At 47.8% G+C, this 14,139-nt stretch overlaps 1 protein-coding gene across 2 annotated transcripts in view; it reads left to right on the top strand.

The window, feature by feature from the left end:
- The window catches only part of prickle2b (prickle homolog 2b), a 39,908-nt gene extending 30,191 nt beyond the window's left edge, over positions 1–9,717 (top strand). For both annotated transcript variants that reach the window (XM_080845422.1, XM_080845421.1), the window contains exons 3-8: positions 3,121–3,234; positions 3,575–3,712; positions 4,881–5,084; positions 6,134–6,320; positions 7,020–7,874; positions 8,300–9,717. In XM_080845422.1, coding sequence (XP_080701548.1) covers positions 3,121–3,234; positions 3,575–3,712; positions 4,881–5,084; positions 6,134–6,320; positions 7,020–7,874; positions 8,300–9,216 — 2,415 coding nt within the window. In that variant the 3' untranslated portion in view covers positions 9,217–9,717. The remainder of the gene's footprint in view (positions 1–3,120; positions 3,235–3,574; positions 3,713–4,880; positions 5,085–6,133; positions 6,321–7,019; positions 7,875–8,299) is intronic.
- The last annotated feature ends 4,422 nt before the right edge of the window (positions 9,718–14,139 follow it).

Here is a 14,139-nt window from a genome sequence, read left to right as displayed (position 1 = left end):
TGAAAGTCGGCCCCCGCAGCCACAGCCAGTCGGTCAATAACCCCATAAAAGTATCCACCTCTCCAGCAGCTTCACAGCCAGTTTTATTCCCCATGGTCACATAGAGCCTTGAGACAATTACTGCTTCAGAGCGCAGCATCATACACCCATCCACCCACCAGAGCAAAGCAAGGCTGCTGGCCACAGTGCACTTAAACCGAATGAACATGCTTGAGCAGGCAAAGTCCAGCAACACACCGAAGACAGGAGAGCATATCAGGGCTCCTGCCTCAAAACATGAAGGCAGTAAAGGCCACGGAAAAGCCGTGCTTTGTTTATAATTGATACAAGTGATGTTGTTTAATGCATTATAGATTTTTCTCATACAGCCTTTAAAGCTGCTGCTGCATTTAAGCCAGGGCGCTGTGTCGTCTTGATGTGAAGGATAATAAATGTCAGGAAGTTGCCAGGATACAAAAACTTGGGTCCATGCATGTTATTAGAGCAGCCATTAATTATGTTTTTTTTTTTCACTGCCTGTTTGAAAGGCAGGGTCTTCAGTTCTACCCCCAGAGCCTGTAATTGCCTCGAGCCTTGAGGGAAACGCAATTCTTGCAGATGTATAGAATAAAAAAAGGAACATGGTAGGGTGCTGCAACCTTTGGTGAAAAGAACAGAGAGGAAACCAACTTTATTACATGGAGCTAGTCGTCCTGGCTCACTAAATGCCCATGAAGCGGGAAATGACCTGTTCAACTACACACCGGGCAATAAATCAAGAAGTGTGATTCAGTGGAGGCGAAGGAGGATGTGGACGGGACAAAGAAACGGGGCATCTTTGCAATGTCCCCCCCTCCAGAAGAAGACTTAATCACTGGCTAATCATTGATTTGGAGGAAGACTGAATCACAGCACTCCCCCTGCCCCACCCTGTAAGATCAGGTTAAACTCGAAACACACTCAACCAGCTGTTAACCGATCATGTGGAAGTGAAGGTAGAAATAAGCACTTTGGAAGAAAAGGTCTGAAAAGTGTAAGAAACAGCAAGAACGAGAGAAAAGGGTATAAATAGCGACGCAGTTGTGTACTGAGTGTTGAGACCTTGTTCTCTCTGAATGAGGCCGTGGAAAGGGTCCCTCTGAGTACGGGCCAGTGCCTAAGTGCTTTGTCTTGGATCTGGGAGTTCCTCAAGAAATGGAAAGTCTAGTTTGGGTTCAAACTGAACATCAATTAATTGCCCTTGGCTACAGCGTAAGCATGGAGGTCCAAATGGGCTCATATTCAGCACTCATATTGATGGAGGCAATTCATCTCGGCATGGGGATGGTGCTACGGTTTGACGTCAAGAGAGATAAACTCAAAAGGAAACACCATAGACTAATATCCTTGATCACTTTGATGCACTCCGCTAGTGCAGAAGCTCTGGACAGTTGGTTCCTATCTCTGGTTGCATCAGAGTCAGTTCCCTCTCTCTCTCTCTCTCTCTCTCTCTCTCTCTCTCTCTCATGCCCGCCTCACAGTAGGTCTCAAAAGGTGGTTACCAGCAGAGGTTGGATGTTGTGCCCAGTTTACTGTTATTTCACAAGTCGCTCCTCCCAAAACTCTCCCTGGGAGACGTGGGCCTTTCTTCTCCCATGTCTCTTTTCTTTTTTCCTTTTATTCTCGTTGGATCCCCACAACACGACAGTGTTTTCTTGGCTGCGGGAGTGTCTTGACTGTTGTCTTTGGACATGCCTCCGGTAATTTATTGGTGCTTGAGCGCAGTTGGCGTTTCATGAAATATTCAGCAATCCCCTCTGCAGCTTCTGCTTGGCTTTATCTCCTCCTCTGGTCGAGCCTCACAAGCCGGGTCAACGCCAGCAAGAGAGCATCTGGCTGATAGTGATGTACTGTAAACTCCCTGAGTGCCGGTACCAGACATCTGATGAAAGGGTGAATCCGTGAGCCGTGGAAAGGTCTTTTTATCTGACACCACATTTTAATTTCAGTCAAGATCCCTCTCACAGTTATTAGGAAAAGACCACATGTACTGGTGCTCAGTGAAGCTTAGCATCTCCTTGGACGACGGGTGATTCTAATTCATGCTCTTGCCCGCTACACCCAGACAATATTTATAGAGCCTTGCAAATTGTGTACCTAAGGCCAGGACAGTTGGGGCCCTGCGCCCAGTATCATTTTAAATCATTACACTCACAAGCTTTCAAGAATGGCTGGCTTGTGCAGTCATAGGCCTGGGATGTCAAGGCTAGCTGAATTACCTCAGTGTGCCTCGCACCCCTCCCCCTTCTCTCTCTGTTTGGCCCTCTTCATCTGCAATCAGCTAACCTCTCCTCACAGTGATTACACTGTTGCCTAATATGTCAGCTCTTTTATTAAGTGTGTGTGTGTGTGTGTGTGTGTGTGTGTGTGTGTGTTTCCTTCTTCCCTGCTAACTTATTAAATCAAGAATGGATTTGACAAATGGTGTGTGTTATGTGGACATCGGTGGTACAAGCTACAACAATGTTAATTGTGTCATTTTGGCGTGGACGGATTAGCATAAATCCGGTGTCCGTGCCCCGAGGATACAGTTAATTTTGCTAATCGGAATTTGAGCCGCGCTCCACGGACTCAACTGCTCGTCCTGATAAAGCATTCCCATGTCAGCATGATGGCAGAGAGCGAAAGGCCAGATCCCATTAACTCTGGGCTGGACATCCATAAATCATCTGGGCTGTAATGGCTTTGTGTGTGTGTGTGTGTGTGTGTGTGTGTGTGTGTGTGTGTGTGTGTGTGTGTGTGTGTGTGTGTGTGTGTGTGTGTGTGTGTGTGTGTGTGTGTGTGTGTGTGTGTGTGTGTGTGTGTGTGTGTGTGTGTGTGAGTGTGTGTGTATATGAGAGGGGGTCATTCAGACAGGGGGTAGGGAACAGAATAAGGGCTGGCAACATAGAAGACTGTCCTTCATGGCGTCAGCAATAGCCTGGCTTAAATATAAACCAGAAGTATTTGGTTCACCAACACACATCAACAAAACCACTAGAACCCTGGTAGAAAACACACGCCATATCCCTTTTCCGCTTCTAGTGGAAAGAGCCGGCTGATGATGTGCTTGTGGTGGGTGACCTTGCGTCTGAAAGCCTGTGTCCATGTGGTCTCTCTCAGGTCCACCAGTACTACAGCTCTCTGCCAGAGGATAAGGTGCCCTATGTGAACAGCCCTGGAGAGAAGTACCGCATCAAGCAGCTCCTGCACCAGCTACCTCCACACGACAATGAGGTGAGCAACCCCCCCTCCCCCGACACCACACCACCACCACCACCACCACCACTGGACTCTTCCTGCCCAGAAAGGGCACATCACTTAAGGGGGTTATTATATAGACGGGGTTTATGCTGTTATGCTATTCAAAGTGTGTATGTGCCTGTGCATGCATGGGGTGGTGTGTGTGCCTGTGTGAGTGTGTGAGTGTGTGTGTGTGAGTGTGAGTGTGAGTGTGAGTGTGAGTGTGAGTGTGAGTGTGTGAGTGTGTGAGTGTGAGTGTGAGTGTGAGTGCACGTACGAATGTGTAAAGAGATGTGCACTGACAGCACTGACCTCTTCACCACTCCTATCCCAGGCGCGCTACTGCAACTCCCTGGACGACGAGGAGAAGCGCGAGCTCAAGCTCTTCAGCAGCCAGCGCAAGCGGGAGAATCTGGGTCGCGGAAATGTGAGACCCTTCCCTGTGACAATGACCGGGGCCATCTGTGAGCAGGTAACCACCCAGCCCCTCCTCCCGCTCTCCGTCTCCCCTTCTCTCCCGCTCCCTCTCCCTCCCTCTCCTACCATTTGTGGATACAGTTAGCACCAAGCTGTCAGTTTAAAATAGCAAATAGCCCAAAAGCAAACGCACAGATGTGCCACTTCCTCTGTTCCTTTAAACAGCAGTGGCACAGGAATGCCAGAATAGACGGCAGTGACATCAGAAGGAAAATAAACCAGGGGATATTTCAGGATTATTTTAGGTTTTTTTTACTATTATTTCACCCTCCACCTAGCTGTACCTCAAGCTCAGAACGTGAGCAAAATGGATGATGACATTAAAGTGGATTATTCCGTGACTTTCAGCCTTGTCAGAACTCGGTTTTCCTTTTATGCCTTGTTTCTTCAAACATTCACACTTAAATGCAGACAGTTTTGACTGTTCCTTGATGTGCGTTTGTGCCTGTGTGTGTGTGTGTGTGTGTGTGTGTGAGATCCATAAGAGGTTAGTGAAGACGAAGTGAAGTGCAGAGTCTTCGTTCCTTGACACAAGCACAGTGCTGACCTCAGTCATGAAAATGTAGGAGTTAGTTAGCTTAGCGCGGCGCGGCGCAGTCAGGCCCATTCTCCATGCATTCCCCTGATTTACTGTACGGCTGCCCCAGGAGCAGACAGCCTTATCAGGGAGGGGAGAGGGAGCAGAATGCCCAGGCAGACTCCCTTTTGATAGCGCATATTGATTTAATCTTCATTCCCCACTCTTACCCCCCCATTTCCCCCCCCCCCCCACACACACACACTCCTGACCTCTAGCAGTCTGCGAGGCTGTGTGCTACTTAGATAACCTGATTGTGCCCTACCCTCATACGCTTAAAATCCCTATCTGCCTCTCTTTCTTCCCCCACACCCGCTCTCTTTTTTCTTTCTCTCTTTTTCTCTCTCTCTTGCTCTCACTTTCTCTTTTTTTTCTCTCTCTCTTTCGCTATCTCTTCTCTCCTCTCACTCTCTGCCCATACATACATATATACATTACTCTATTATTACTCTCTTCTTTTTTAATGAAATAGTCGCTTTGGACCAAAGTGTCTGCCAAATCCCTACACTATAAACTCCATGTATAACATATTGTCTGTGTGTTTGGTTTAGTTACACTTCTCTCTCTCCCTCCCTTCCTCTGTTAGTGTGGTGGGCAGATAAACGGCGGTGACATCGCTGTGTTTGCGTCGCGGGCGGGCCACGGCGTGTGCTGGCACCCGCGCTGCTTCGTGTGCAGCATGTGCGACGAGCTGCTGGTGGACCTCATCTACTTCTACCAGGACGGCAAGATCTACTGCGGCCGCCACCACGCTGAGAGACTCAAGCCCCGCTGCACTGCATGCGACGAGGTGCGCAGACACAGGGACACACAGGGACACACAGGGACACACACAGACACACAGGGACACACAGGGACACACAGGGACACACACGGACACACACGGACACACACGGACACACACGGACACACACGGACACACACGGACACACAGGGACACACACAGACACACAGGGACACACAGGGACACACAGGGACACACACAGACACACACGGACACACACGGACACACACAGACACACACAGACACACGCAGAGGGAGACCCACTGTCGCACATTTACACACTAATCCCTGTGAACATGACCTCTCATTATCAGCCTGCACAGCACAGCCTTAGAACACCTCTATGAGGGGTGCTGCAAACATTGCATAGGTCTGTAAGCTGGGCGGGCTTAAAGCCACCGCCATTAAGATTATGCACTTTAATATATGCAGTGCAGATGCAGACTTTTATTTCCAAATGGACTTTTAAACTAGCGCGTCACAAAAGAGCTGCATCTGCCCCACAGAATAGCCTAATCCTCTTTAAAGCGCAAGAATGGTTTCGATTCCGAGATGTTTATATTACCAGCTGAAAGAAGGGCTAAGATTTGTAAAACCACAAAGCGCCTCTCATACCATATGTGGATGGAGCGTGTGTGTCGATGGAAGCGTTTACGAAGGCGATTCCACTGCCCGTAGCGCCATGAGCACACAGCTTTGAAAACCAAAAAAAGTTTTCTTTGCAGCTTCTCCTGCTCATTTTTTGCCCCTTTTTTTTCTTTTTCTCTTTTATACTGGTCGGGTAGCTTTAAAGACAGAGCCTGTGAAAAATGTAACCTGACCTAATGTCTCCTCTGGAGCGGTAAGCGAGGACGCAATTCAGAGGCTGGAACAGGGCCACAGCCAGGCCCCAAAGCCTCTGGACTGTCTCTTCTGCATAACCGGTCAAAGCTCCCCTCTTCCTCTTCCACAGAGACACTTTGTTTTGATGTATGGCTGGCCATCTTTTTATGGTTCATGTTTTTTTTTTAATATATATATATATATATAAATATCAATATCTCTCTCTCCGACAGATCATTTTTGCGGACGAGTGCACCGAGGCGGAGGGCCGCCACTGGCACATGAAGCACTTCTGCTGCTTCGAGTGTGAGACGGTGCTGGGCGGACAACGCTACATAATGAAGGAGGGCCGGCCCTACTGCTGCGGCTGCTTCGAGTCCCTTTACGCCGAATACTGTGACTCCTGCGGGGAGCACATCGGTGAGTGGACTCATCCCTCAGCGCCGTGACGATCGCCACGCTAGGAATGTTGCACACCACAGCATGGGTTGGATGGTGCAAAATAAGACGAATCGTCTTCGTCTCAGTGTGGCAGGGGTGCTCTAGCAAACCTGCATCACAGGAGCACTGACCCGGATTTGGACCCTTTGAAAGTTAGTTTGTGGAATGAAGTTGCAGGGCGGATGAAAACTGCCAGGCGTCTCGGGTTTAGAGTTTAGTGCGAGAGGGTTTTTTTCCGAGTTCAAGCACAGTGTGGAGCACACAGGTGGATCTCCTGCCCCCCGTGACAAACTTACGCTTGGACGCCTTGATTTTGCTCCAGTGGTTTTCCACAGCTGCGTGTGGGCACCTCGCTCAAGGCATCATTATCTGCTTGATGGGATGCCATAGTATTTTTAGTAGAAGCTATTAATTACAATGACCAGGTACATTGAAAATTGGTAGTTAGATACCAAATGCTATGGGGTTTGACTGGTTTTCCCTCTAACTTTACACATAAGTATCATAAGTGTAATACAGATTTTTTAAGACAACATGTTTACCACAGATACAGAAATCACAGAAATCATGCTAATCTGCACAGATTTGGTTCAATATGCTCTTAAATGGAGTAATGTTTACCTAATTTCACAATAGAGAGCCTAAACTAATTGAGATATCTTCCCTCCACCATTGTAGGTATCGACCAGGGCCAGATGACTTACGATGGGCAGCACTGGCACGCCACGGAGGCGTGTTTCTGCTGCGCCCGCTGTAAGAAGTCCCTCCTGGGTCGGCCCTTCTTGCCCAAGCAGGGCCAGATCTTCTGCTCGCGGGCCTGCAGTGTGGGCGAGGACCCCAACGGCTCCGACTCCTCCGACTCGGCCTTCCAGAGCGCCCGCTCACGGGAGTCCCGTCACTGCGCCAAGGCCGGCAAGAACGGCAGCGCAAATGGCCGCGCCAACGGGAACAGCAATGCCGTCGGACCGGACAAGCAGGCCCCCCCCGGGCGCTTCTCAGCAGACGTGGACCCGCTGTCGCTGCAGATGGACCTGCTGAGCCTGTCCAGCCAGACGCCTAGCCTGACGCGGGAGCCCCCCAACTGGAGGAGCCAGAGTGAGGCCTACCCCTACGACACCACGCCCAGCCCCCTGCAGCTTCTTAGCCAGTGTAACATCAGGACGAGCTACAACCCCACGCCCTCCTCAGGAAAAGCCATGGCCCAGAGGGTGAAGGAACCCAGCCACCCAAACAAGAGACCCCCCATATCGGCCCTCAAGGGACACTCCTTTAACGAGAACTGGTTCAGTGGACCTGATGAGTATTCCCCGTCCAAGACGAAAGCGCAGTCCAGCTTCAGCGACGTGTCTCATAGCGGCTTCTCGGAGAAGCGCTCCATCAGCCTGCACGTGTTCCAGAGGGAGCGGGATGTGGAGACTCACGGAGGGCGGAGCAGAAACCCGATCAGTGCACTTAGTTTCACCGAGCAGCTCACCCCGCTCGAGCAAACCCCGAGAGGCTCCATGGAGTCCATAGCCTTGTCTAATGCAACAGGTATGTGCGGATTTCATCTGAAAAGTCACTTAATGTGTGAGGATAGAGTTGAGTATTTCCGTATTGGGAATCTGTGGAAAGTGAGTCTCTTCAGTGGTGTTTGGTGTGCATTCATAGTCAGAAGTTCAGTGACTTTTGGGTCGTCAGTTCAGCTATTTGATTTAGACATAAACACAGCCTTAGCGCACAGAACTGAAATGTGCAGTCAAGAGTCATTACCCACTCCACGTAGACCAAACATATGCTAGTCCCCAGATTTATACACAGGGAAAAAGTGGCATCCATGCAATTCCCAGGGTCAAAGACTAGAGTTTTCCTTGTTCACCTTATTTGCTTTACTTTTGTCGTCTCATGTGATGGTGTGACTATCTTTCTTCAGTGGCCTAATATTTGGTGTGTGTGTGTGTGTGTGTGTGTGTGCGCAGGGACATCAGCAGATGGAGGTGGCAGGCGTCAGGAGCACCTCTCTCGCTTCTCCATGCCGGACCTCAGCAAAGACTCGGGTATGAATGTCTCTGAGAAGAGCAACATGGGCACACTCAACTCCTCTGTGCAGTTCCGCAGCTCCGAGTCCCTGCGCAGCCTGACCTCCGTGCAGCCCTACATGGAGATGGAGGCCCCCGTGGGGGTCAAATACCCCCTGCAATACCACCACCAGCCCTCGGTCATGAGTGCCCTGCCCCCCGGTTTCGCCTACCAGGAGGAGGACCGGCTGAGCCTGGTAAGCAATGCCAACAGTGCCCGTCTGCCGGCTATGGGGGAGCGGGGTCGTGGGGTGCGAAGTGGCCCAGCAGAGGAGACCAAACGCCGGCACCACCACCACCACCAGCACCGCCGCTCCAGACGCTCGCGCCGATCCCGTTCGGAGAACGCCCTTAACCTGGCTGCTGAGCGCAGACCGCCCATGCAGGACCGGCCGCAGAGGCACGTGTACGAGGACTACGACCAGTTCCTGCCACCGCGGGGCCAGCGGGACGTCCTGGGCAGGGGAGGCCGCCTCCCTTCAGGCCACCCGCAGCCCTTCAGGCAGTGCCCGCGCACCACCTCCGACCTGACGCTCCAGAACCCCGCGGCCCTGCGGCCGAGGGGCCTGCACGGCTGGGACGACTACGCCGACGAGGACGACTGGTGTTCCACATGCTCGTCCTCCTCGGAGTCGGACGACGAGGGCTTCTTCCTGGGCGAGCCCATCCCGCGGCCGATGCAGCTGCGCTACATGACCAGCGAGGAGCTGCTGCAAAAGTACAGCTCAGGAGGACTGGGAGGGCCGGGGCAGATCGGCGGCCGGGGGCAGCTGCACACGCGCAAGCGCAGGAAAAGCAAGAACTGCATCATATCCTAACTCTAGCCACAGGGTGACCTGGACACATCCATAATATCTCTATCTACCCCCTGAGAGAGGAAAAGAAAACACTTGCACAAAAGCATTTCCGACTCCATTAAAAACAAAAAAAGAGGACACCACTCCAACGCTTTTTAAGTATCGTGAGGTAATTGTGAGCGAGTTCAAAGTAGGTTAATCCGTTGACAGCACAGATGTTTTGCATGTTTGTTTTTTTTGTTTTGTTTTTGTTTTGCTACTGCAGCATCATTACTGAGTATTATAATTCACCAGCTTCTACTGCATTTTGAAGGTCTGCTATGCTGTCATATTGTACTTATCAAAGCCGATGTGCAATGGTTCTAAATGTCTCTTGTCCTGCCTCAGTAACAGTCCAGTATGGTTCCGCTTATTCCTGCAATGTGGATTTCTTAAATATCATTTTAGGCAATTATAAGGTGTACATAAATGAATGAATGAATGAATTCACTAAGTTAAGGATGTAATGTAAATACATTGTAAATGATGTACCACATATTTTTATATTTTGTATCGATAGAATTGTTTATGTATTATATATATATATATATATATATATATATATATATATATATATATATATATATATATATATATATAATGTAGAAATAGAAAAGCATGCACATTAATTTGCTGATTTTTGTCCTGCGTTGGAATTAAAGAGTATTTCATTGAAAGTTTGACGCGAGTTGGCTGGTTTCTCAGCAGCATAACTGGTGCTAATGCCCTGATGCTCCCACAGGCTGAGCAGACATCCTCGCCATCTGCTCAATGCATAAATACATAGGGACACAGGGAGAGAGCGGAAATTAAAACTGCTGCTTCAATTATTTACACACCTCAATGGTAATTGCAGAGATGGTTTTTTTTTTGCAGGCTTGACAAAACAAAACATTGTTTTTGGAAAGACTTCCAGTTTCCTTTAGAGTAAGTAACCAAACCAAGCATCAGCCAATCATTTATAACCATAGGAACTCGTCTTACACGGAGGACCTGTGGTTAGGTGTGTTTGGTGAGATTTGTTCCGTGATGAACCTTAGAGCTGGAGGACAAAACATGTTTATTTTATTTTGTATTTTTTTGCAAATTGAATATGTGCAAGTGCTCTTTCAGGACATAGTTAACATGTATCATCTGAGTTTGTGTAGTGATTTGATGCGTGTATGGTTTGTGCGTATTTAGGTCTTTGCGGGGGCCAAATAACCTTGAGGAAAACGCTCTCATTTGGCTGGCAGGCACTCCACAGACACAGCTGTGTGAACATGTGATCCACATTATGGTTCTCCTCCTATGACTTTGGGGAATTTTTGTCTCTTTTACATACTCTCTCTCTCTTACACACAAACACACACACACACACACACACACATGCACGGTCCCTGGAGGGCACTGGCACTCTGTGTGCATTGCCAGCAGGAACCCTGCCTGCATCATTGTTTCCAGAGAGGGAGAGAGAAAGAAACTCTCAATCTTAATTTCCATCTGGATTGGTATTGATCGAAGCACACGGCTCCTATCCTGAGGGGAACACCGGGCAGATGAAAGTAATTTGAAACTCATCAGCAGAGACTCTCTCTCTCTCTCTCTCTTTCTCTCTCTCTGTCTCTGTGTCTCTCTCTCTCCCTCCCTCCTGAACCTTTCTTTTATTTACACATAAGTTTTATTCTCTTCCAAAGCCTTTATTGTAAATTAACATTGCACCTCAGGGACAGCAGATCCCTGCCTTGAAGTTGGTGTCCTTTCCCAGACAGTTTATATAGGAGCTCAGCGCCAGGATAAGAAGGACTTCTTACCAGCTACCACCTCTAACCCCCACACTGACAACAGCTTAAGGGAAAAACAATAAAATCACCACATATTTCTCAGATATTTGGCAGAGTGAACAGTAACTCTCCTTCACATTGGCTCCATTTTAGGCCTTACCCCGGAAGTGCTAATCCATAGAAGTGCTACAAAGTGTTTCAGGCAATAATTCCAGCTGGAGAAGTCTGTGGACATCTCTCTGGTTATGGGAATATAACAAAGGCTTCTCCATTCACTGGTCCTGGGCTAAACCCACCTGTAGTCCATGAGACACACACCCTGTCACAGAAACAACCTTCCAGCTGCAGCCTCCACTGCCAAATCAGACAGGATAACTGCAAAGAAATGCGACTCACGTTACTTCAATCAGCTTGTCTCCCAAACATGCCCTTTTCCAGTTCACTGCAGGCTGGCGAACCATAGTTTTTCATGTGATTTTGCACCTCATAAATAGGCCCACTGACACACACACACACACTTACCCACACTGTTTGCCTGATTTTTATATTTATTTTTTGCCACCAATTCACCAATGTTCCCGCATTCCTTTGGTCTGGATGAGCATGGGTCTCGAGATCATGTGGCAGGGCTAAACATAACCCTGAATGAAGATGCTCACGCTCCCTCCTGAGGAACGTCACTCTGAAGAAGGTCCATTGTTCAGGAGTGCTGAAAGCATCTTTTGATTTATGGATGACAGAGGTAGCTATGTTGAAGGCTGAAACGAGCCGCCTATTTATAGAGTGTTGGGAGTGTGGACGACACATGCATAGCTCATTCATAAAACCCTTGCTCTGTCTGAGAGGCTTTAATTAAGTCGACTATTTAATGTGGGAGAAATGGCACATTATTATGTTAAGAAATTTGGTCTCAAAGAATAGGAATATGAGACGTTTTTTAAACGAAGACACATTCAATCTGGGATTAAGTAAGAAGAACAGATAATATTAGAAATAAGAGCCATAAACAATGACAGAACAGTTATTGTTGATTATTTTGAGATACTTATTTTCCTCTTACGGTTTGGAGACTAATCATGTTGTTAATTAATATTGAGATACATTCACAAATGACTGTCAGCCAGGGAAAGCTGAGCTTTCAATAAGTGAAATCACTGAGAGACATAATTACTGGTCCTTAAAAGAAAAAAAATGCACCAAATTACAGCTCTGTGCAAATGGAGCTAAAATAGCTTGATTCAATCATTTACAAGTGAAGAATGCCAGCCTGGTATTATGCACAGCATGGGGGCCGCAGAGGACGCTGAATAGGAGCCACATGATGCACACGAGCAAGGCTGCCTCATGGTCTACTGCCTCACGTGTACATCAACAGGCAAATGATGGTGGGAACACGTTGCTATATGCCGTCAACAGACGTAACAGGTCAGTTCATACAGTTTCTTTTAATCACCAAGAACAAAACTATTTGATTTCATGTAGAAGGCCGTCAGTCTTCTTCGTGGCTGTTCTTCAGGGCTTCTTAGAACCATAGTTTAACTGAAATATTATTGAACAGTATGGATCACATTTAAAGGATCAGCTGTACCTCTGAAGGTCGTACAAGTATAGCTTTAGCTTGTGCTCTGATTGCGCAGTGCACTCCACAGAGCATTACATTTCCATGGTAGGCCTGCAATACAGAACATGCTGAACAGCATGTATGATCAGGCTGTATCCTGCAGAGGTCATGAACAAGGGAACAAAGGCACTCCCATCTTTCTATGCTGTTCATCCAGATCCAATACATGAATCACCCTGTCCTCATCCTTGCCACACGGAGTGAAATCAGCTTTGAGAGCGCTGAAACGAATTAAACGCCACCGACATGAGTGGATTCCTCTGCAACATCTGTCATTGCAAAACTCTGGCTGACATTGTTAATTGGCATTGGCAGGACTGCATGAAAAGCAGACAACCTTCCATCCTGTGTAGCGCCAATGCTGGTTGCCTAACGACCCACGCTTTTCATTAGCGCAGCTCTCGATCATTTCTAATGCTATTAGCTCCCGCTAAATCATCACCTTCACTTTGCTAGTGCGTACAGACACATTCCTACTGTCAAGATAATATATAAAACCTGGTTTCTACAGGGGCTTTCAACATTAATGCAGTTTTAATGTATCTCCATGGCCATTTCAGTGGACATATCGGGTGCTATTTAACGAATGCTTTCTCAGCACAGTGCTCTTTGCTTTCAGCTTATGGCTCACTTAGGATTTAAATGTGGTTCAGTAGCAGGAGTGGCCTATTTTTCACCTCGAAGTACTAGAGGAGAGAGGACCTCCTGTCTGTCCTTGTAGTAAACTTCCTATGAATGTCAGTTCCTGCAGGTAGCCTAGCCTCAGACTCTGTGCTGCAGGTTGGAAGCTAGTCTAGTATTTTGCTTTGAATTCTCAATGCTGCCTTCAGCCCAGGTCTTTTGTGCCAGCCTGCATGCATTTCCTGTAATTAAAATGACTGCCAAGTGAACACAAATATGCAGGCTTACCAGAGCCAGCCTTGTTACTGTGAAGTCCATAGACTAGTAAGTGTGGCAGAGTTACAGCAATCTAATCCCTGTTTCTATGTCTCAGATGGACCTTTGGACCAGATTAGCTGGTGTCTTGCTACTGGGATGGCGGCAGAGATTAAAAAGGGAAAACAAACTTGCTGGTGAGCGTAAACAGTGATTAGCCCCTCTAATGAGGATGTTCCAAAGTGTGCCACTGCCGCTTTCATCCATTCAGAATGCCTGGTAGTTGGGACAAGCTACATATCTTTCAATCCTATGGATCTAACAGGTTTAGGGACTGCCTGGTAAAGGTTGTGCTAATGAACATATTCATCATTAGCATACATTTCAGGTCCTGTATTATAACTAATGGAAAACTAAAAACAAATGGCGAGTTGCACATTAAGATTAATTTGAATGAATCAAATTGAGGATGGCATTCATTCCCATGTGATATCAGTCTGAATCTGTTATCAATAGGCAAGACCTTGTCAGTAGGAAGTGTGTGAGGGGGTGGGGGTCTGAGTGTCTGTGTGTCATTTGGTGCAGTTTTGCTTTTAAAGACCAATGTGTCCTTGTCTGGCTGTTAAGAATGTGGTTCATACATAT

The sequence above is a fragment of the Sprattus sprattus genome (assembly GCF_963457725.1).
Source record: "Sprattus sprattus genome assembly, chromosome: 10".
NCBI lineage: Eukaryota > Metazoa > Chordata > Actinopteri > Clupeiformes > Clupeidae > Sprattus > Sprattus sprattus.
This window is presented reverse-complemented; position numbering and strand designations above follow the sequence as displayed.